Source organism: Chelonoidis abingdonii, chromosome 7, assembly GCF_003597395.2.
Source record: "Chelonoidis abingdonii isolate Lonesome George chromosome 7, CheloAbing_2.0, whole genome shotgun sequence".
Lineage (NCBI taxonomy): Eukaryota > Metazoa > Chordata > Testudines > Testudinidae > Chelonoidis > Chelonoidis abingdonii.
Window position 1 is genome coordinate 74,848,272 of NC_133775.1, and position 24,935 is coordinate 74,873,206.

The window sequence follows — 24,935 nt, forward strand, 5'->3', positions numbered from 1 at the left end:
TTGTTTTTTGAATCCTGTTATGCTTTTGGCCTTCACAAAATCATCTGACAAGGGGTTCCACAGGTTGACTCCACAGGTGAAGAAATACTTCCTTTTGACTATTAATTTCATTTGGTGACCCCTAGTGCTTGTGTTATGATAAGGAGTAAATAACACTTTCCTATTTACTTTCTCCACATCAGTCATGATTTTATAGACCTGTATCATATCCCCCCTTAGTTGTCCCTTTTCCAAACTGAGAAGTCCCAATCATTAATCTCTCCTCATATAGAAGCCGTTTCATACCCCCAATCATTTTTGTTGCCATTTTCTGAACCTTTTCCAATTCCAATATATCTTTTTTTGAGATGGCCACAGGACCACATCTGCATGCACTATTCAAGATGTGTGTGTACCATAGATAGATATAGTGACAATGTGATATTTTTGTCTTATCATCTATCCCTTTCTTAATGATTCCAAAGATTGTTAGCTTTTTAAACTGCTGCTGAACATTAAGTAGATGTTTTCAGACAACTATCCACAATTATTCCAAGATCTCTCTCTTAGAATCATAGAATATCAGGGTTGGAAGGGACCTCAGGAGGTCATCTAGTCCAACCCCATAACAGCTAATTTAGACCAGATCATTTTATATATATAGTTGGGATCATGTTTTCCAATGTGCATTACTTTGCATTTATCAACATTGAATTTCATCTGCCGTTTTGTTGCCCAGTCACCCAGTTTTGTGCGAACCCTTTGTAGCTTTTTGTGGTCTGCTTGGGACTTAAGTATCTTGAGTAGTTTTGTATTATCTGCAAATTTTGCCACCTCACCGTTTATCCCTTTTTACAGATAACTTATGAATATGTTGAACAGCACTGGTGCTAGTACAGACACTATTTACCTCTCTCCATTCTGAAAACTGACCATTTATTCCTACCCTTTGTTTCCTATCTTTTAACCAGTTACCAATCCATGAGAGTTGACAGCTTACCATGACAGTTTACTTTGCTTAAGAGCCTTTGGTGAGCGACCTTGTCAAAGGCTTTCTAAAAATCAAAGTACGCTATATCCACTGGATCCACTTTGTCCACTTGCTTGTTGACCCTCTCAAAGAATTCTAGTAGATTGGTGAGGCATGATTTCCCTTTACAAAAACCATGTTGACTCTTCCCCAACAAATTATGTTCAACTATATATCTGACAATTGTTCTTTACTATAGTTTCGACCAGTTTGCCTGGTACTGAAATCAGGCTTACTTGCCTGTAATTGTCAGGATCATCTCTGGAGCCCTTTTTAAGAATTGGCATCACATTAGCTATCCTCCAGTCATTTGGCACAAAAGAAGATTTAAATGATAGGTTACATACCACAGTTAGTAGTTCTGCAATTTCATATCTGAGTTCCTTCAGAATTCTTGGGTGAATACCATCTGGTCCTGGTGACTTATTACTGTTTAATTTATCAACTTGTTCCAAAACCTCCTCTAATGACACCTCAATCTTGGACAGTTCCTCAGATTTGTCACCTAAAAAGAATGCCTCAGGCTTTGGAATCTCCCTCACATCCTCAGCCATGAAGACTGAGGCTAAGCATTCATTTAGTTGCTCTACAATGGCCTTATCGTCCTTGAGTGCTCCTTTAGCATCTCGATCGTTCAGTGGTCCCACTGGTTATGTAGCAGGCTTCCTGCTTCTGATGTACATTTTTTTGCTATTACTTTTTGAGTTTTTGGCTAGCTGTTCTTCAAATTCTTTTTGGGCCTTCATAATTATATTTTTACACTTCACTTGCCAAAGTTTATGCTCCTTTCTATTTTCCTCATTAGGATTTAACTTCCACTTTTTACAGGATGCCTTTTTGTCTCTCACTGCTTCGTTTACTTTGTTGTTTAGCCACGGTGGCACTTTTTTGGTTCTCTTACTGTGTTTTTTAATTTAGGATATACATTTAAGTTGAGTCTCTGTTATGATGTCTCTAAAAAGTTTCCACGCATCTTGTAGGGATTTCACTTTTGGCACTGTACCTTTTAATTTCTGTTTAACTAACTTCCTCATTTCTGTGTGGCTCCCCTTTCTGAAATTAAATGCTACAGTGTTGGGCTGCTGTGGTGTTTTCCTTGCCACAGGGATGTTAAATTAAATTATATTATGGTCACTATTATTATCAGCTATATTCACTTCTTGGACTAGATCCTGTGCTCCACTTAGGACTAAATCAAGAATTGCCTCTCCCCTTGTAGGTTCCATGACCAGCTGCTCCAAGAAGCAGTCATTTAAGGTGTCAAGAAACTTTATCTCTAACATTAATAATTTCAGTGGTCTTAGCATAAAGTCCAGCTTGCTAATGTTATCTGGCTCTAGGGTCAGGTAACCCTTCTGTAACAGCACTGTAATACCCCCAGCATCACTGTGTATCTCTCATTTTTTATACCCCCTAATGTTTGATTGCTTTTTGGATCCTCACTGCATATTGGGCAGAAGTCATCGCTAAGCTGGTCACAGCAGTGCCCAGGAGTTTCTCCTGAGTGTTAAATTAGTACCCGGATGGGGGTCTGAATGATTCAGAATCTTTCTTCCAGTCTGGATGACTCTGCATTTGTCAGCTGTGAATTTCCATGGCCACACGGCTGCTCATTCACCTTGCTAGGGTAGGTCCCTCAGAAGTCCCTCTTTGGGTTTGACTAACCTCAATCATTTGGTGCCAGCTGCTATTTTTGCTGCCTCATTGCTCATCCCTGTTTCCCAGATCATTAATAAGTATATTATGGGACCCAAATCCTGGTATAGAGCCACGTGGGACCCCGGTGCTAACTCCTTCCAGTATGAAAATGGATTATTTATTCCCACTCTCTGTTTTCTGTCCCTTGGACTGTTTCCAAACATCACCACTAACCCTGCGACTTCACTTCATTAGTGATCTCTTCAGAGGGACTTTGTCACAGGCTTTTTGAAACTGAAATAAATTATATCCGCCTATTGTTCCTCACTCCCTATTTTGTCAGAACAAACGAAGAGTTTGAGGAGCGTATGAGCCAGTCACAATATTCTTTTGCAGAAGCCAAGCTGGCTTGGCCCATTATACCATGACCCTCTCAGTGTTTGTAACTCTGTTGCTACTGTTTGTACTTGCTCTGGGATTCCCTTGCTGGCCCTACGTATTCTTTTTACAGATAGGTGGTGTCCCTCCAGCCCCCTTTGGAGAGGCTGCTTCAAACGAGATTGTGTACTTCGGTCAGCAGCATCTTCTCCAGAGCCTTCTCAATCACTAGACTGGTACCATCAGGTCCTGGGGACCTGTTGCTATTTAAGAGGCAGAGTGCCACCTGCACAGGGGCCAGTGCAACTCCCCCAACTGTGCACTACACAGTGTCAGGGTTTAAGCGCATCCCTGACCACGTGGCCAGTTCTCTTCATGTGCCATAAAGGTGTGGAGAGGAGGTGGAGTCATGGCCCATGCAAGGGAGGCAGAATTTCTTCTTTAGCCCCGCCTTCTCTGGCTTCTTTGGCCACCACTTCCTCCATCTGCCTGAACAAACCCTGAGTTTTCTGGCTCAAACAGGGAACGTCCCTTGTATATTCACCCCTCATGTCCAGCTATGTGAGTTAACTCTTAAGGCCAGGCTGAGTTTGCCAACAGCTGCACGCTGGGAGGTGGTGCCCAGACCTGCCTGGCCTCATGGGGAGCTCGAGTAGGTATGGTACCTGCCGGAGTTCCTTGTTGAACAGAGGGATGAGGTGCATCTCTTAGGATGCTCAGTGTGCCCCATGGGCATGAGAAGGGAGTGGCTCCCATTGCCTTGGAAGTAAAGGGAGTGTCATTGTGCCCAGTCCTTGCATGGAGTAGTGGTATGATGGGATTGCTTGGGCCGCTGCAGTCCAGTTCTTTGTGGTTAAACAGCATCACCAGCATCCAGGAGCTGGAATAAACCTCCCTGTGAAGAGGGCATTGGCGAGGGAGATCTTCCTCCTTCGATCATTTCTTTGATTGTGATGAAATCAGGGTATGTCTACCATACCCGCTGGATTGGTGGGTAGCGATCGGTTTATCGGGGATCGATATATCGCGTCTCATCTAGACGCGATATATTGATCCCCGAACGCGCTCCCGTTGACTCCAGTACTCTACCAGGGCGAGCGGCGGTAGTGGAGTCAACAGGGGGAGCTGCGGAGGTTGATCCCACGCCGTGAGGACGGGAGGTAAGTAGAAATAAGATTCCCATAGCTGAAGTTGCGTATCTTACATCGACCCTGCCCCCCAGTGTAGACCAGGCCTCACAGTGCACAGCCAAGCTCCTTACTGCCCCATTAGTGAGAAGGGATTTGCTGTCTCCATAATGCTGGGATCCTGGAGCCAAATCCTGAGCTCTTTACTCAGCTTGCATTCCCACCAGATGCAGGCAGACTCCTGCTGAAGGCAATGTGACTGTGTCTGAGCTGGGGTTGGGGAAAACCTGAGTGGAGCCTTCTGGATTTGGCCTGGATTTGAGAGCTCCAGGAACATTCCCAAGTGCAAACACAAGGGAAAACCTCTGCCAAGCCCAGCAGAAGAAATCAACACCCGCACCCCCTCTGAATCCAAAGAAATGGATTATAAAAATACCCAAATTGGAACAGCACCAATCAAAGCAATGAGATTGCTGTGACTTCACAATAGCTTGTGCCCATTCTGCTCAGCAGAGCAATGGGGAAGCCCATGTGGTACTAAGCACTTCTGCTGTTCTGGAAGCTGGAGGCAGATTTGAAAATTAACTTTTCAGCTGCAATTGGCATATTCAAAACCAAAGGGGAAAAAGAACAATTGGCATTTCTGAGCTGCCTGCTGACAGCAACCAAATGGCCTCATTTCTAACCCTGGCAGCCTGTGTGTGTGTAGGGGGGTGCAGGCGTGTGCGTGTGCATTCTTGTGTGTGATGCAGGGCTCTGTCAATGGGTAGGTGTGTTTGCACACGTATGCAGATATGTGTGCACTAACCTGTGTCTGGGTGGCTATACGTGTGTGTGCGTGTCATAAATATAAAGGGAAGGATACCTTCCTTTCTATATACAGTACTATAAAATCCCTCCTGACCAGAGGCACAAAATTCTCTTACCTGTAAAGGGATAAGATGCTCAAGTAACCTGGCAGGCACCTGACCAAAAGGACCAATAAGGGCACAAGATACTTTCAAATCTGGAGGGGAGTCAGGGAAAGGCTTTGTTCTGTCTGTTCCATGTGGCTTTTGCTGGAGACAGATCAAGGAACCAAGCAATCCAACTTCTGTAGTGTTGGTAAGTATTTAGCAAGGAAATACATTAGATTACCTTTTGTTTTGGCTTGCGAATTTCTCTGTGCTGGGTGGGGGAATGTGTATTCCTGTTTTTTCCTTTTTGTATCTTTAAGGTTTTGCCTAGAGGGAAATCCTCTTTGTTTTGAATCTGATTGCCTGTGAGATTATCTTCCATTCTGATCTTACAGAGGTACTCCTTTTACCCTTTTTCTTTCTAACAAAGTTCTGTCTTTTTTAAGAATCTGATTGGTTTTTTTTTAATATCCTAAAAAAAATCAAACAACCAAGGCTGGTCTGTGCTCATCTTGTTTATTCTCAAGCCTCCCCAGGAAAGGGGGTGTTGGGGTTTGGGGGGATATTTTGGTGAAATAGGACTCCAAGTGGTCCTTTCCCTGATTCTTTGTTTGAATCACTTGGTGGTGGCAGCGTTTACCTAATCCAAGGTACAAGGGAGAATTTGTGCCTTGGGGAAGTTTTAACCTAAGCTGGTAGAAATAAGCTTAAGGGGTCTTTCATGCGGGTCCCCTCATCTGTACCCTAAAGTTCAAAGTGGGGAGGGAACCCTGACATGAGAAAAAAACAGGAATATACATTCCGCCCCCAGCACAGAGAAAAGTCACAGGCCAAAACAAAAGATAATCTAACACATTTCCTTGCTAAATATTTACTAACTCTATAGGAGTTGGACTGCTTGCTTCCTTGATCTGTCTCCAGCAAAAGCCACGCGGAACAGACAGAACAAAATACTTTCATATCCGGGGATCTGAAAGTATCTTGTCCCCTTATTGGTCCTTTTTGGTCAGGTGCCAGACAGGTTACTTGAGCTTCTTAACCCTTTACAGATAAGAAGATTTTGTGCCTCTGGACAGGAGGGATTTTATAGTACTGTATACAGAAAGGTGGTTACCCTTCCCTTTATATTTATGACAGCGCAACTATCGGAGGTGTGTATGTATGTGCTGCATGCAGGTGTGTTGCTGGAAAGTGCGTAGGTGTGTGTGTATATAGTTGTGTGGGGCTCAGTGGGCATATGCTTGTTACATTCAGATGTGCAGGCATGCGTGTGCTAGGCAACACTACCGATTTGGAAAATATTTCCAACCTGCCCTTATGCTGTCAGTGCTTGAATGGACACTGGTGGAGTTTGTTATAATAAAACCCTTAGAGAAATGGTTTCATTATTAAAAATGCTTTTTAGCTATCTTAAAACTAGATCTGGGCAATTTTATTTATTTATTTGTGCATTTTTTCAAGCAAAGAAAACTAGTGACATATTTGGGTTGAATCGGCAAATTGTTTTGGCTGAATAAAAAATGGAAATTTTTTTTGGAAAATGAAAATAATTCATTTTGACATTTTCAAAAAATTTCAGTTCAGCCACTGAACTGAAAAAAATTAATTATTTGTTCAACTTAAGATAAAATATGCTCCTTCGAGCCAAACATTACAGCCTCCTGCTAGCGGATGGGAGCCGGAAAACAAAACTGTCTAAAAGAAAAGTGAAAGTGACCAACCTATTTTCACTGCCCATATAGAGAAAAATGCAAAAAGGAATCAAATATTTTAAAGAGAGAGAAGGAAACTAGGTTGTAAGTGGAAGTCACTCTTCAGGCATTATCAGTAACATGAGGAAGGACTCTGGTTTTTATATGTATATAGGCCCAGGTTCATTCCTGGGTCAATGCTCCTTCTGCACAGGGCCCAGGTGAGTGATGGGAGACGTAATTTACATCCCCATGAGCAAGTTGGCGGTGAATCCTGCCTGTTCCCCTTAATAAGGCAGCTTTACAATGTTATTGGGGAGCCTCCCACCCTAGAGTGACTCTGAATAAATAAACCATTCACATATGAACAACCATTGCTGGCAAGCAGTTTCCTGAATGCCCTTTGCTGCTATTAAGGATCTGAGTATTTAAAAAAGGGATTTTTCCCATCCATGCTCAGCCTGTTCTTCTGCTTGATCCTGTACAGTGAGGTCGTCATTCTGTGTTTACGATGGCCTAATGGCTGCCATGTAAATGGCCCTCATGTCATAGACCTATAACAATGGGCTCAAACACACACACATACACACACACGGTGTGAGTCCCAGGTCACCTTTACTGCCTCATGGACTTTAAGGTCAGAAAGGACCATCGTGATCATCTAGTCTGACTTCCTGCACATCGCAGACCACAGAACCTCACCCACCCACTCCTCCTGTGATAGAACCCTGACCTCTGGCTGAGTTACTGAAGTCCTCACACCATGGTTTAAAGACCTAAAGTAACAGAGAATCCACCATATACACTGGTTTAAAGCTGCAAGTGCCCCACGCCCCATGCTGCAGAGGAAAGCGATTAGCACATAGGAGAAGGAGGAATGTAGGAAGTACATCTCAGCTTTGCTACCAGATAGCTTCAATTATTAACCCATATTGTAAAAATCTGGGTACCCCCAGTGCTTCCTGACATGCAGAGGAAGCACGCCCATTGCAGGATGGGGGAGTGGGACACAGCTAGCATCCTAGAGGTTGCCATGAGGAGCAATCACTCTGCCTAGTTGAGCAAAGTACCACAGCCGTGCCTGGCCTGGACACAGATGAATGCTACATGCACCTTTCGCCCCGACCTGCGCACATAATGCTTGATCTTGCTGCCATTCAGGTGAGTGGAAAGTCTCTCCCTGACTGAATGGTTCAGGAGCAGATGCACTGGGCAGCCCCCCCAGTCCAGCAAAGCATGAGCTCCGTCAATGGGTCAACTCATGTGCTTAAAGCAACACGTGTGTTTAAGTGCTTGGCTGGATCAGGGCCTTACCCAGTGACCAGTCCCCTCAGTGGCACCTGATTTCATAGCTCAGCCCAATGCCCAGTAAGCAAGGACAGGGGACAGTTTCCAAATGAGTCTCGTCACCAGCTGCTGCTTGGAACTTTTTATTGTTCTCAGGAGGATTTTAAAAACAGTATCAGCTGCATTTCATACAGAACACGGATGAAAAAAATGCTGCTTTCACAGTTAGAAGTAGCAGCGTCGGCCCCAACACTGTCTTCTCTTTCCTGTCTGTGGCCTCGGTCACTACAGGGGCACGCTCTGCAAAAGAGAGCAGAACAAAACCTCACACTTCATTTGCCTTATTCCATGTACATGTATCGACCAGCGAATCACCTAAGGGCTCAGCAGCATGGCATGTCCCACACCAGGCAAGAGCGGCAGGGGAACAAGTAGCTCAATGCACTGAGAATGAGCTATGGCCCACCTCTGTTCCCTGTTCAATGCCAAAAGCCTTTGCCTGCAGTTTCAAGAGCTCAACGAACTGTGCAGATTGATCTTACCTCCTGCTCCTGGGGGGTCCGTGTCGGGGCAGGTGTCAGAGCACAACCCTCAAGTGCAGCCCCTTGTAGCTCACAGGAGCACTGCCTTCAACTCCCTCTTCCTTCTTTCAGTCATTTACTCAGCCACTAGTACTACAAACAGACACCCCCTTTGTGTGGGCTCTGATTTATTAACTCAACTACAAAGTAATAAACTCTCATCTTTAGCCTCTAAGGTCCACGGATATGGTTCAGATGGGCTCTCTCTCCCCAGTTCCAGACTCTCCAGCCCTGTCTCCTGGAGCTGGGTTATAATTCCCACGCTCCCTGGAGCAGGGCTTCAGCCATCCTCTGGGAGCTGGGGTGTAATTCAGGCCAGTGGCAGGCCTTAGCCAACTTGTCCCCAGCGGCCCTTTTTCCCAGGCAGCTCTTTCTCCACTAGCCTGGGAGGGGTCAGCAGGCAGACAGCTGCCTTGTGCAAGCTTCTCTCTGTTAAGTGGGAGGAGACAACCTGTTCTGCCCTGCTCCCTTGGGCTCAGACTGGCTGGCTGTAGAGAGTGAAAGGCTGCCCACCCTGCACTAAAAGACTCCTGGTCTAGGCCCCTTAAAGGAACAGTAAAGGGTTTTTTCACTCAAACACTCATTATTCCCCAGAACTGCTTACTCTCTGCCAGTATCTGCCTCTGCCACTTCCTCTGCCCTTGTGAACTCCCAAACCCTTAAAGGGCCACACCAAGGGGTGGGTTGGTTGAGCCCTCATCTCTACTGCTCTTCATGGGGCCAGAACATCCCAGTATAGCAGGGTGGTGATTGGTTGCAGGTTCTGGAGGGAAGGCTGGCATTGATGTAGCTGTGAGGATGATGATGATAAACCTTCTCACTGCAGCCCGTCTATAGTTAACCCACACAAGGGTCCTGGGAGGGACATAAGTGATTGCCCCTGTATTACAGAGAATTCAGCTGAGGCACAGGAAAGCTAAGTGACTTGTTCAAGGTCACACAGTGAGTTAGGGGAAGAGCAGAGAACCTAATTTGGGATTCCTGATTCCCTCCCCCACTTCTGTAACCAATAGACAACATTCCATCATTTTACATGGCTGAAGAAATAAAGAGTAGAAATTCATACTCCAGTGCAATACTCATACTCTGATGAAATACTCTGATGCAACTTGTATTTATCCAGAGGGAACGTAATATTTCCCTATCCAGGCTTCTGGGCTATAGGGGACATGATCTCCTGAGACACCACAGCCTGATATTTAGGTGCTTAACCCCCTTTGGGAGTTAGACACGAAAAAACCTTTGAGGATCTGGGCCAAAGAGCACACAACGCTGGTCTGAGCTCCAAGCCACTGGGAAAATGAATGCCATGAATGGAATCAAGTGAAAGTGAGCGATGTGGAACGTGCATGGAAGACGGAGGGAGACAGTATCCTCCAGACGGTAGATACTCTGCTGCAATACGGGAAGGTGCACTGCACAGATGCAATGCCAGCATTTCAGGGGCTAGGTATATTGATGATGATAGAAGAGCTGGTAATAGGTGGGTGACTTGAGGAAAACAATCTGTCAAACACATGGTCTCATCACAAATGTGTCAGTGAAGCACATAAAGAATGTAATAAAAGGAACTTACCAGACTGGATTGACTGTTGTTCCCTGGGCCATATAGTTCCTACCACTCTTCATTCAGTGGAGCCTCCAAGAACCCAAATTTCTTGTCTACATGACATTTGTCAGAGAAAATCTTGCTGTCAAAATCTGTTTTATCTTCAAGAACACAACTCTCAGGGGCCATGTTAACTCCGGTCCAGCATCAACTTATTTGCTGTTTTGAAATATATACAATAACGTGTCTCATGATCATTCATGGAAGGGACATTAAACCCCAGTCTTTGCAACAGCCATTGGCATTAATTGTACAGTCATACCTTATGGGATAGTTTGGGGTCCAGTTATGAATTCCATGTAGTTTTAGAACAATACTGGTACTTGTAACAGTCGTTGTGAAGATGATCATCCATCTTGTAGCAGGAAGTTGGCAGCTATGTCTGGAGACTGTGTGACAGGGCTATCAAGGTCCATTAACATTCACTTCCTCTGCCCTGGTAGAACAATGAAGTTGCTACCAATAGAATCATTGACTTTTGATGACTCTGCCCCGGTAATTCTTAGGGGGTTGGAGCACGGAAAATTCCCCAGCAGAAGTATAGAAACAAATAAAGGTGGCACAGGCTGCTTTGAAAAATGACATGCTCTGTAAGGAAATGGAGCCATTCCAGCACTCAAACAGATCCCCCCTGGGGAAGTGGGACTTTGCCTTCATCCAAGGACATGGTCCAAATCCCAAGGACTCAGTAGCAGTGAGGATTCAAGAGTGGGTTTGTGTTAAAAATGTTTGCTGATTTGCCTAGATTGGTAATGTTCTGTGCTCTCTAAGGGCTTGTTTACACTGAGACACTCGGGAAATTAATCCGAATTAACTAAAGATGTAAATTTAAAGTGGATTAGTTAAAATGCATTAAACCCCTGTGTGAACACTCTCATGAAGAATTAAAGTGGCCTTAATTTGGTTTAGCTTAATCTGAATTCGGATTAATTTTCCTGACTGTCCCTTTGTAGATAAGCCCTAAGAGTAAAGTGTGTAACCACATGTTCCTGAAGAATCAGATTATAAACCAGACATCCCATGGGGCAGAGGCAGGAGGGAAGTGCTGCATGGGAGCATGCATAAGCAACTGGAGAGCCTTGGGAGGTTCAGCACTGATCTTGGGGTCTAGAGCAGTTGGCCTGTGGAGTCTCCCAACCCAAGGAAGGAGTTCAGACATGCAGTCTGCACCCTGGGAGTGTGCCAAGAGGAAGAAGCAGAGACAGTGCCTGGCCTCTATACAAACCCAGCAGGCTGGAAGCAGATGGGATCCAAAGGTTGGTTCACTACCGCAGACTGGTGACTGTCCACAAGGGGTAGACTCATCCAGGACGTGACCTTACACAAACTGATTATAACTCACTGCACAGCATAGCTTTGTCATCATGTAACTGTAATCTTGCCTTGACCTGGTGTTTGCCCTTTTAGGCAGCTGACTGCAAACAATATGTTATATTCCACCAACTATACAGTTCAACCCATGTTTGACTTCCAGCCATCTCACAAATGTCTGAAGACCACTCATCTTTTGCAAGGTAAATTTGGCAAGGAGCTATCCCGAATTGGAGACTGGATTTGCTACCATTTTAGTTAGCAAATGTACAATGTAATGTAAGAATGTTCTCCCTTTGGATTGCCAAAGCTAGTCAGGAACTGCAGGTGCACATGAACTGTTTCTAATAATCAAAGGGGTAGCCGTGTTAGTCTGGATCTGTAAAAGCAGCAAAAAGTCCTATGGCACCTTATAGACTAACAGACGTTTTGGAGCATGAGCTTTCATGGGTGAATACCCACTTCGTCAGATGCATGTCATGCCTCCCACGAAAGCTCATGCTCCAAAACGTCTGTTAGTCTATAAGGTGCCACAGGACTCTTTGCTGATTCTAATAATGTTATTATAGTATTGTTAAACAGATACTACGGTCAATTTAGGCCCAGCATTTAGAGTCTGCCAGTCTTACTCACATTGAGTAGCACTTACTCACACAAACAGATTTGAAAGCACTATGTGAAGTTGAAAGGATTTGGGCTGCAGATTTTATAAAAATACGGCTTTGCAAAATCTTTTATCAACAGAAATATTTCTGTAGAATCAAACAACAAGCGAAACCACTAGAAACAGCCAGTTAGTTTGGATTTAAATATTCCCTCGCAGGGATTGCAATGAAGAGTCCTACGACGTGAAATGCTGGCTATTCTCCCACCACCAGGGCCAGCTCCAGGGGTTTTGCCGCCCCGAGCAGCCAAAAAAAAAAAAGCCGCGATCGCAATCGCAATCTGTGACAATTCAGCTGGAAGTCCTTCGCTCTGAGCGGGAGTGAGGGACCCTCTGCTAAATTGCAGCCAAATCTCTGAAAGTGCCGCCCCGCTCCTGAGTTGCCGCCCCAAGCACCTGTTTGATAAGCTAGTGCCTGGAGCCGGCCCTGCCCACCACACAAAGCCTGCCCCACCTCCATTCCCGCCATTGACCTGTAACTTCACTTGAGGAGATCTCTTTTCCTGACCCCTGTGCTCCTCTCAGAAGACAATAATGCTCAGCACAAATGACAAAGCTGTCAAACTCATGTTTGCAGGACTGCACTATAATGGGCTATCTAGACTTCTGCTTGCAAAGTATGCCCAGGGAATTTCATGGTGCAATCCCTTTGATCTCGTAGGCATCACCCACACACCTTCTGTTTTCTCATATCTTTGTACTGGAAATTGCTTGAATACATATTTCAAATAAAAAAATCTCCCCCTCCCCCAACTGTGTTTTTATAGGGTTTGTTGGAACAATTAATACAGATCATGGGAACAGCAATATAGTCATAGGAGATTGCTCAAATTAAAAGCTTAGCTGTTTTCTCTATGAAATGGGACTACAAATATACTGGCAAGACCACTGGATATGAAGTTGTATCCTGGTAAGGAAATCACCTGCGGTACCATCGCCAGTAATCTAGACTGGAGTTCTCAAACTTTTTCCTAGTGTGGATGACATCCTAATGCAGAGATTCTCCTATGGGCCCCTCCCTTTCCATCTGCAACCACGTGGCTCACCTCCTCTCCCCCACATGATCATGCCACTGATTTGTAGCATCTGCCACAATGTCTGCCATGGGGAAGTCTCAGGATAATGTATCTGTGGATTTTAGTGGCTCTTAGTGAGATAAGCCTGTTGGGTCACACTTTATATTAAAGTTCCATTTCTAAATCATTTATAAAAGGCTAATAGATATTTAATAGAGGTTTTAATAACCAGAGACTGCTATAGGAGCCCACAGGTTGCTTAGAAGCATGGTTTTGAACCACCTTGTTCTGCTGTGTTTATAACCACCTACATCACAGATTACCCCTGCATGTCACATCCATTCATCAATTGTTAGCTATGCACTATTTATAAATGTCCCCCTCCCTGAAGTGCAACCTTGTTTTGTCCTTCAGGAAGGAATTGCTCACGCTGTCTGAGTCAGCACTAGCCAGCACTTTGCAGATTACCAGCAAGCAGCGTCCAGGCCACCAGCAGACCCCAGGCTACGCTTTGAGATCTCTGCTCTTGGCAGTACAGCAGACCAGCTGCTGCGCGTGCATTGTCAGCACTGTTAGGGAGGGTGAGGTGTCTGACAGGAGGGGGGGAGGTACCTTCCGACGTGCTCTCTTCTGGGTTGCACTGGCAGTACCTCCGGGAGAAGTGGATCAGCACACGCTCTCGTTCCTGCGTCTCTCCCATCAGAGGGAACGCTTTCAAGAACGTTCTGCAAATAGAAAAGGACATTTCAGCTTACGGGTCTAGATGGAAATCCACAGCCCAGGGCCCCACCTGAGCTGTGCGGGGAGCAAAGGGGTAACAACCTTTCTGCAAGACTACGGAGCAGCTGTGGAGCTGCTCTGTGGACTCTAGCTCAACCCCATGGCCTGTGTGCTTTTGTGTGACCCCACTCAGAGAGCAGCATCTTCTCACCCTGCCCCCGATGGCCTGTTCCCACTAATATCCCGCATGCTGGGCTCTGTGCCAGCTCAGATTCCTGAATCCAGCCCTGTCCCTCACACGGGAGAATGGTGCCAGCTGGGGTTGTACAGCTGGGGCTGGCTTTGCCTCATGGTCAACTGGGCGTTACTTTAATTTGGTGTTTTCCACAGAGAGAACCCCAGACCTAACCCCCTTCAGGCTCAGGCCAAGTGAGGCTCGTGCAACTCAGACCCCATTTCCAATGTGCCGATCATTATATCACCGTAAATATTTAAACACAGATGGGATCCCCATTACCCCAACACATTTGTCAACCCCCAGCTGTCATTACACACAATCAGTGGTCAGACCTTAACTGCATGAGCAGGGCTGCACTACACAGCAAATTGGAAACACTGGGCTTCTAGATCAATTCATCATGGGGTAGGTTTTTAATGAAAACAGAGCGGCTCACCTGAGTGCTTTGTCCAGGGTGAGCCCAGTGAAGTCAAAGAAACTGAGATATTCTTCTGCTACCAACTTGCTAAATTCATTGCTGTAATTAAAGAGGGAGCAATCAGCTAACCCATAAGGGAAGAACACCCTTTTTATAACAGGAATCTCAGAGTCTCCTCTCCTGGGCAACCCAACTTCCAGCAGGTACTTGCAGAGATTCTAAAATCCCCCACCTTGAATCCTTGGGGGAGATTTTCACAGGCATAAAGGGCAGTTCGGTGACCCTTGAGGATGTTTAATGAGCATTGAGCACCTAACAGCCCTTTGCACCTGTGAAAACGGAGTTGGGGGCCAAAGTCCACCAGTTACCTTTGAAAATCGCCCCTTTATTGTCTGTGCAGTGAATCCTAGCTGCCTACACAGAGACAAAAGAGTCAATGGTGAGCATTGAATCTAGACCCCTCAGCACAAGTCCCTGCCATTTGAGAAGAAGGAGTCATTCAGCTACAGCAGGGGTGGGCAAACTTTTTGGGCCGAGGGCCACATTTGAGTTGGGAAATTGTATGCAGGGCTGGGGTAGAGGATTTGGGTGTGGGAGGGAGTGCGAGGTGTGGGAGGGGGTGCGGTGTGCAGGAAGGGGCTCAGGGCAAGGGACTGGGGCAGAGGAGGGGTGCGGGATGTACGAAGGGGATCAAGGAAGGGAGTTGGGGTGCAGGAGGACTGAGGCGTGCAGGAGGGGGCTCAGGGCAGGAGTGCAGGAGGGGTGCGGAGTGCAGGAGGGGTGAGGGTTGCACAGGGTGAAGAGTGCAGCGGGGGCTCAGGGAATGGGGTTGAGGTGCAGGAGGGTGCAGGGCATACGAGGGGGCTCAGAGATGGGAGTTGGGGTGAAGGAGGGGTGCGCGGTACAGGCAGGGGCATTAGGGCAGGGAGTTGGGGGGCAGGGTGCAGGAGGGGTCAGACTCTGGAGTGGCAGCAGCACGCACTGGGGCAGGGCAGGCTCCCTGCATGTCTGCCCTGGCCCTGGCCCTGTGCCGCTCCAGGAAGCGCTGTGACCCCTAGGGGAGGGAGAGTGGAGGGCTCCATATGCACTGCCCTTGCCGCGCCTCCAGGTACCTCCCCCAAAGCTCCCGTTGGCCGCAGTTCCCAGGGGGCAGTGTCTGGAGGGAAGGGTCTGAGGATGGCAGGGACGTTGGGCCAGCTGCTGCTGAAAGTGGTACGGGCCCCGTGGCGGCCACGGGGGGCAATCCCACGGGCTGGATCCAAAGCCCTGAGGAGCCGGAGCCGGCCCGTGGGCGTAGTTTGCCCACCCCTGAGCTACAGGTAAGTACAGTAAGAAGCAGAGTCTTTGCTGGGTCCAGCCACTAGAGGGAGAAATAGACAATGACTTAGACAAAGCCAGTGGATTAGGCTTGTTGAGCTGTTTTGATGATGTCAGAGTGATGGAGTAACTCTCACCAGTACACAGCTGGGATCAGCTCACTGAAACACACACACAAGGTCTTACACCTGTTATGTGACAGGGATAGAAGGAAACAGTGGGCAGGGAGCAGAGAAAGACAACCAGGCCCCCTTGTGGGGATGGAGTGTGTGAGAAAAGAGGCTGGGAGAGGGGAAGAGTGAGGAGGGGGCTGAATGAGAACATGGGTTTTGGAATGGCCCTCTCAGCTGCATTTCTGGACCTGGCCATCTATAACATCACTTGGCGATCACAGGAATTTTCACCAGCAACGATTCCCTATGTCATATTTTAATCTTTATGGAAGAAGGTAAGTTCATAGATTTATAGATCTGAAGGCCAGAAGGGACCATAAAACTGACCTCCTGTAAAACACAGGCCAGAGAATTTCACCTAGTTACTCCTGTACTGAACCCAATCTCTTGTGTTAGTAAATAATACAAATAACGACAGGCTATCTGTATGACCATAACGCCTAGGAACACTAGTCATCATGGACAAGAACCCCACTGTGCTGGCGCAAACAGACAGTCCTTACTCCAAAGAGCGTCCAATCTAAGTATAAGACAGGAAACAATAGATGGATACAGATGGGCCAATGGAGGCTACCAGGAAACAATGAGACAGTGTTGGTCTGCATGAAGGCAATGCATCTCTTCCAGAATAGCATCTAGTCTGGATCTGAAGGTGTCAAGAGATGGAGAATCCACCGCTTCAGTTGCTCATGTGTTCCAGGGGTTAATCACCTCCACTATTAAAATTAGCTACCTTTCTCAGTTTAATTTGTCTGGCTTTAACTTCCAGCCATTGGTTTTCCTTGTACCTTTCTCCACTAGATTAAGGAGTCTTTTAGTACCCAGTGTTTTCTTCCAATAAAGGTTCTTATACGCTGTCATCAAGTCACCGCTTGATCTTCTTTTTGGTGAGCTGAACAGATAGAACTCCTTTTGTTAGCTCTGGCTGCTAGTGCTGGGCTACACATTGCTCCTGACAGGCCAAAGAGCTTCTGAAGTTGGGTTTGAGGGGAAGGAACTCAAATGAAAGCCTGGGAGCCATCAAAAACAGCAGGTTGGAATAGGTATCAAGCCACAAATCCTCTCTGCTCCAAATGACAGAGGAAAAGCATCTGTCACCTGCTCTTTATCATCTCTCATCCTTTTATAGGAACTACACTTCAGAGTGGAAGGAGACAGTACAAATGACCCCCACAAAGCTGTTGTTAAAGATTCGTATTGGCCAAGATGTGCTGTGACATCTACACTCTGACTGCAGTGAGCCACTGTGTTTATAAAATATTAATGCACTTTTCAGACGCCTGAAACTCCTGGCACTGATATGCCCCCTGACACAGCTACTGCACTCTCTTCATGGCTTAATGCTGTGTGACTGGGAAGGACATGGCTTGACTTCCAGGTTCAGTGTGCAGCCCTGGCAGACAGAAACCAGGTATTTTAACTTGACAATCAAGCCAAATTGACAAGGGAGGCACTGAGTGAGAATAACCAGAGGATCCTGTTGTGTCTCGTTTACAGGCTCCATTTTCTTCTGACACTAAAGCATGTGCATCATGGCACTATAAAGCATCTAGAAGATGTTGCCTCTCAAAGTGGCAATTGCAGCTGAATATGGTGTTCCATCTCCAGGGCTTGCCCATGAAAGACATTTCAGTCAGGGAGGGAGGAGGACAAGGAACACAGTTGCGAAGGGCATATTTTGAAAATGCCTTTTATGTTTGATTAACTCATCCGCTGTTTGCTGGTGTCATTGCATTTCATATGAATTTTAAAATGATCTGCAGAGCCATTATGTACAATGTAGCCAGCACGTGCAGACCACAATCTATTTCCTAAACAGCCATGTCAAGCTGCAGGCTACGGAATCCTCAGCACAACATCAGGGTCTGATTTTGCACTTGGGCTGTCCAGAATCAGGCTCCTAATGCTCCGTCTACACTGCACTCAGAGGTCTGACTGCCGCATGTATAGACACGCCCCAGCTAGCTTTGATCTAGCCTAGCTCCAATAACAATACCAATGAAGTGGTGGCAGCGTGGGTTAGCCATTCAAGAACATATCCAGGATCTCAGGTGGGCTTGGACATCCTGCATTGCCATGGCTCCACTGCTATTCTCATGGAATCTAGCTAGATCAAAGCTAGCTCGGCTATTTCAAACTGTGCTGCAGTGTAGACAGACCCTTCCTCCCTGTGTGAGTGGTGTATGGGGGCCATAACGGCTGAAAAGGGCCAGGGGAGATTTCCACCATTTAGACAATGCATTAGGCTGCTGTAGGTAGCCCACAGTGTATGTGGTGTTCTGGGGCGGAGCTGACAGGTGTTGCAGATATGAGGGGGAGGGGCATAGCACACACCACTGAATCCATTCTGTCTCTCTGCAGCCTCAAAGGGGGGCATGGATCAGCGTTCACATCACACTCCCCGTCAGTACCTGGCCCGGGCCGGGGAAGCTAACAATGCAACCAGCAGACCAAATTAAGTGCTGAATCCTGGTCACGTGCCACCTGAGGCATGTTGCGCATACACTAAGAAGAAGGAGCAGCCTCGAATCAGGAGGTAGGAAGGTGTCATAAGCTGAAAGCCACCTTTGCCCACACACCTCGGGGCAGCAGAGAATCTCACCCTGTGTTCAGGGACCGAAATAAGTGACTTGATCTTTCCAAAGTTCTGGTCAGTTGCCATGATCTTCGGCCCTGACCCTGAGCTCAGTGGTAACTGCTGGTTGACTTCTGAAAATCAGCCCCCTGTGGGCTCAAGGGCCCAATTTCATGCCTCCAGTTTTGAAAATCCTGGCAAAGGAATTTTGTATAAAAGTCAGTGCATTTCCTGTGGCTGCAGAGATACCCAGCCCTTGTGCAGAACTCTCTATGTGGTTTGTTTGCTCTTTGCCTGTGGCGCTGTAGGCTAGTGATGCCTCCATTAATATTTGATATTAACACCAAAAATTAATGTACGAATAATTGATGGATGTTTGCGAGAAATGGGTAATTATCTCAGCTTAACAGCACATCCCCTTGGGAGCACCGGTAATTCATATAACGATGGCCCTGTTCAGGCTCATGAAAAATGTGATGCTTAATGCTAATTATCCTACACTGATATAGCGCCTTTCATCTCAAAGGATCCCAAAGCATTTTACCAACTGATATGCCAGCCACACAAGGATCATTCATCCATCATTGTCATGGTGCTGCATCTGGAGTGAGACAGTGTTCAACAACATAACACAACGACTGAGGTCAGGAAGAGAAGAATACCTGCAGTGAAAATTGCAGGGTTAATTTAGGGAGGCAGAATGTAATGATCTATGTTGGAATTTGTCCAGGACTTTGGGCTAACATCTGCATTAGCAGAAAGGGGCCTTGTAGCGCTACCTAATACAAATAATGAATGACAGTATTATTTTTATAAGTCCAAAGTGTGTGAGGAATTTCACACAACAGAGGACATCACTGCCTTAAAGCCCTTACAAGTTTAGACTATGGCAAATTGCCAGTACCGTTATCCTGGGTCTCACGCTTTCTCTTCTTTGGGGAAGGTTCAGGGCGCCATTGCTTGCCTCTGAACCGGTATTTTAATTACCCCACTAGTGTCCTTAAGGAGGGGAGTGGAGAGGGAGGGACCTGGGCCCGCCTTCTTCTCCAGGTCCCAACCCAGGGGGCCCTGAGGTTTGTGGTGAACCACTTGAACTAGTGGTTCCTTCCCCTGGGCTACTTCCCTCTCCTGCCCTTCAGCTTGTGAAGGGGCTTCTTGCCCTCCTTCTACACAAGCCAGGTGCCCCTTACCTAGGGTTTCTTTTGGATTTCTCAGCCCACTGCAGCACTCCTCCAAACTTTCCTTTTGTCTCTCTTCAAAACTGTTCTCTTCTCCAACTCCCACATTGTCTGACTGAAGCAGGGGGGTTTTATCACATGACTGACTGCTGGTGCTCTAACTGGCTTCAGATGCTCTAGTTAATCTATAGCAAACCTTCCTCCCCTTGCAGGGAATAAGGCTCCCTGCTAACACTCTCCTGCTGCCCTCTGGCCATGCTGTATCACAAGACATAAACTTCAGAGATAACTACAGACAAAAGATAGAGAAGGGGAATGTTGTGTATTTGGTTATCATGGTTTTTGTTCCTATGGCAACTGAATTAGATTATTAGGGGATAGCCTAGCCTGCTCGGTCGGTTAGGTGAGCTGCGTGTGTGTAAATAAATGGTAGTTTTGTTAGCTGTCTGCTGTCTGGCCTCAAGTGATTTCTTCCTAAACCGGCTGCCCCCAAGGATATAACAGGGAACAAAGGGTATGCTTAAGGCCCCAATCCTGCAAATGGATCCAAGTGCAAAGCTTTACTCCTGCATGGAATCTCATGGACTTAATAACTGAAGGTGAGCAGGGCTGTGCTAATGGTTCCTTTGCAGGATCTGAGCTCTGGGTCATGGAACTGTTGGTTTATCCATGTGGGCAACTTGCTGGCTATGCTGTGTTTTTGTTTGGGTGGCTTTGGAATCAGAATTGGACTTGAATTTTTATTTTTTGTAACGAGAGCTGTGGAGACATTAGCAGCCACTGCTGGTTAGGACCTTGGCTTTCCATGTCAGCCAAAGGGAGGCCGTGTCAGTGAAACATCATTTCTGAGCCTCACCCTGGGGAACTGGCTCAGCGTTAAGTTAGAGGGAATAGAGCCACCCAGATGCATCTCCAGCTCCACTGCCTATAGTGCCTGAGATTTCTGTGGAGGTCTCCCATCCAGTGCTTAATGTGTGCCAAGGCTTGCCAGGGCTGAGCTGTAGCACCTCTGGCCTTGGCAGTTCAGAGCTCGGCACCTCTGGGCTTGCTGCATCAGTTATGAACGTAAAAAATTGCTTGAGCCCCCAGCACCTCTTTCATTACAAATTAAGCACTGCTCCCATCCACATGTTGCTGTGGCTTGATCTTGCCTAGCTTACGAGATCTGACAGAGTCCCACTATAAAGGAAGTGGTGCTTGATTTTATTGACATTTGTATTTATTTTGAACGTACAGTGTCGCGGAGCCCGTGCTGCAGGCACAATACACACATTACATGCATTAGAAACAGCTCATCAAAATAGATCAGGGAGATTTTTAATGAAAAACACAACTCCTGCAGAGTCATTCCTGCCAGAGACGTGGCCTCCATGTCCCACTCCCTTTCCCTTTGCTGGGAGAGGAAGCAGGTCATGCAGCGTGCCATTTGGGTCATCAGATCTGGCTTTGGACAAATCAAGGCAGGAAACACATTCAAGAGCCCAGAACACCCCTCACTGGGAAAGCCCTGCATCAGCCCTTCTTCATTAAACCCAGAGACTATTCGCTCCAGTGCCTTGGAAGATCCCAGCTTCCACGGCATCGCACAAGTAAAATGTCCCCATTCCTCCCTTGTGTTCATTTGCATCGCTTGCCACCTCTGCGCCTGGCTGGAGTAGGAGGATCTATTGCAATGGATCTCCATCCATGCATAAAAGGGGCAGCCGAAGGCACCTAGCCCTGCAAGGAAACAAAAAACATGTTAATTAGCAAACAGGTTACACTGGCAGCCATGACTCCCTCAGGGAAGATTAAAGACCAGATTCCAGACCCATTGGGAATCAATGGGAATCTTTCCATTGCTTTCCATGGGCACTGGATCAGAGGGAATAGAGCCTGGATCAGGTCCTAAATCGATACCAACCAGGGTAGAGAGACTCCAGGCCTGGTCCTATATGAGTTCATAGTATAATTTACACAGTATTGGGAAACCATTGCCTGGAAAGCAATAAGACTCCCAATCAGAGGTTAGAGAGTTCCCTGGGCTAGTGGGCCAGGCCAAGCAGAAAATCCCATAGGGCCAATATCTAACATGTGCCTGGTGTTTTCTCTCCCCTCCAAAGATTGCTCCTCTTGTAAAGGAGTAGCGACTAATACAGGTTCTTAGATCGTTGTAGTTACCAATACTCTTATTCCAGAGCCAGGAGGAGAACACAGGAGTTCTGACCTTTTCAAATATTTCTCCCCTGAATATCAGCACAGTGTTAGAGGTAGATACATACTGCACTGTTTTAAGATCCATTCGCGAGCCACAATATTCTGTATAATGAATTGGGTTATTCTCCAAGCTCAACTTTGCCCCTCTACTGTGAATTCAAAGAGATTCCCTCTTAAGAGTAAGTAACCAAGTGCAGTAAAACTACTTACATGCCAGGGGAGAAGGTCACATTGCCACATCCAGTCCAGGTTTGAAGGGTGTGGCCATGGGGGCTCTCCAGTCCACTACAGGGCAGCTGATGGCTCACGGTGCAGTAGAGTAGTTGTCATCTCTGTGTATTTTCATTATTGCCTGAGTGGCTTTGTGAACACGCTCTCTTCTGGGGCCTCAGTATTCTTATTTCATTGAAGGTAATGCAAGCAGCATTCTGAATCACTGTCCGAAATGCCATCCTATAGGTCCCCTGATTGTCACCTGCGATGGGGCAGCCTATGCTTCCTTGGTGTTTGTTCTTGCCCTTTCATGCAGGAGGTGATTGGCAGAAGAGGGGCTGCAGGTATTAGATGATACGAGCTGGTCTGATTCTTCTCTGTCCAGTGCTCCTGTTCATTTCAGCAGGAGTTGTACACATTAGGGCTGCAGGCCTAATATTCTAATTGTAGTGGAGCCTGTGAGTGACTGTGGCACTTTTAATGTAAGCTGCCCGTAAACTGGGGTCAGATATCAGATGGAAAAGACAATGTGGGGCTTACTCGCAGGGCCAGGATCCTCCTCTTCAGGGATGAAAGTAACTTAAAGGACTTACCGGTACGCTTGAGTCCTGAGCAAGGCGGGGCCTCAACCAGAAGAGGTGGGACTTTAGAGCCCCAGGCTCCGGCTGCGGTAGTGGTGGCTGGGAGCCCACAACCAGCTGCAGAGGTGGCTGGGAGCCCCGGGTCTCAGGGACCATTTAGAGGACTTGGGGCTCCGGCCACCGCTAACTTCAGTGGAGCCCCAGGGCCTTTAAATCACCGCCTGAGCCCTGCTGCCAGAGCCCTGGGGTAGCGGTGGCAGGGCTCCAGGGTGATTTAAAGGGCTTGGGGCTCCCAACCACCACCACCGCAGTGAAGCCCCAGGCCCTTTAAATCATTGCTGGAGCCCAGGGGGTCCCGGTCACCTCTGCTACCCGGGGGCTCCGGCAGTGGGGCTCTGGCAGCAATTTAAAGGGCCTGGGGCTCCAGCCGCTACTGAGAGTCCCAAGTCCATTAAATTGCCACCTGAGGAAGCCGGTCCAGCACCGTACACTGTACCAGGGGGTACCGGCTTACTTTCACCTCTGCTTCTCTTCCACCTGTATGCAACCCCCATTGGACAATCCAGGCTTACCGGTAACAGGCACAAACCTCACAAATATACAGAACAAGGAAAGGGAACATCATCCAGGCTTGAAAAAACAACAAGAGAAAACAGCCTGTGAACTAACCCTTACTGGAATCACCCAGGGAGATCGAAACGAACATGGTGTTGAACTGTGCAGTGACAGGAGAAGTTATCCCTTTGTAGCATTAGCAGTGACACCTGCTGTTCACTTTCTTGGAGAGACAACTGAGTCTCTGCTTTGTACATGACTGAGCCCAGTGGAGGCATTCAATAAAAAACAGTGATAAGAGTTTTATTGGGGTTCTCCCCAACAACCATCTCTTCTAAGCAAAGTTCGTGGAGTGGTGGCTTACATAAGATTTCAGTATATGTTATGTCAGAAATGGGTCCTAATCAAAAAGCCTAGATTTGGATCTCAAACCCCTTAGACTTTGGGGGTGTTAGTTTCAGGGGTCTTGTTTGGACCTATTATAAAGTCAGAGCAAGAACTTGCTCATCTGTGATCATCTGTGAAATTCAGATCATGATCCTGGTCCACTCTCTGAACATCCCCCAAGTTCAGGAGTGTTTGGATCTAGGTGTGTGGGTTGGGCCCATGTCAATTTCATGCAGCGCTTATTATCCAGAAAGATCCCAATGCTCTTAGTTGAACCTGACTCTGAAGCAAGCCCAAGAGTTCCCTGGAACAGTGGATCTTTCACTTAAAAAGTCACTTCTGCTTTTGTCCTGTTCCATTCTCCCCAGTGAAGCCAGTGTTCACTTTTGTCCCATATGGTAGGGCCATTTTCATGCCGGCTTTGAGCTCAGCATTGCAAATCAGATCGATAGCAGTAGACTTCTCCCCAGATCCAGATCCTCTAACACTTGCCTTGTGACCTAGCCATGATGTAAAGAGCCACTTACTTTTTCCCAAGCTGGCGTGCCACATCACAGCGCTTGAATCCTTCAAGGTGATAGAGGCGCTTGGCCAGTCTCTTGGCAGCATCACTATCTGCCTTGCAGCCATTTGCTAATGTGTCTGTGCTGCCATGGTCAAGCTGTTCAGTGCTGCCCATGTCAGAGTCCGAGTCGGAAAGGGTGTCTTTTAAGCTGGCATCACTGCATGGTGAACAGAAAACAAGTAAAGAAACAAACGTGGTATTTTCTGGAAACCCTAGAGTTTTGGACAATACAAGCCTTATACCAAATCCCAAACCACTCTATTACCAACATGCTTTTAGAGAAACATGAGCACCTCATCTCAACGGGCTACAAGCTGTTTGTCAGAAATCCAAAGGCTGTTTGATCAGACCTGGGTGTGATGTTTCCTTTATCAGTCTCAGCATTTGGAAAGTTGGACAACCTCTGAGCTCACCATCTGGGGACCAACCAGCCAATCAACCCCATAGCTCCATTGGTCTATTCCATGTCATTCAAGCTGCAGGCTAGGTGCCGTACTTCATGGCCGTCAGATGTTTTCTAAGCAGCTTAATCAGTGTTTAGCCTTGGGTTGGGTGAAATGGTTAAGATATCATATGCAACCACCCAGCCACCATTCCCTTCACCTTCTTTCA

The 24,935-nt window shown here is 46.9% G+C and overlaps 1 protein-coding gene across 1 annotated transcript in view; it reads right to left on the reverse strand.

Moving 5' to 3' along the window:
• PSD2 (pleckstrin and Sec7 domain containing 2) overlaps positions 1 to 24,935 on the reverse strand; it is a 156,696-nt gene that overhangs the window by 42,701 nt on the left and 89,060 nt on the right. Inside the window, exons 4-6 of the mRNA XM_032801763.1 lie at positions 24,286 to 24,480; positions 14,602 to 14,682; positions 13,820 to 13,932 (exon numbers count right to left, since the gene is read on the reverse strand). Coding sequence (XP_032657654.1) covers positions 13,820 to 13,932; positions 14,602 to 14,682; positions 24,286 to 24,480 — 389 coding nt within the window. The remainder of the gene's footprint in view (positions 1 to 13,819; positions 13,933 to 14,601; positions 14,683 to 24,285; positions 24,481 to 24,935) is intronic.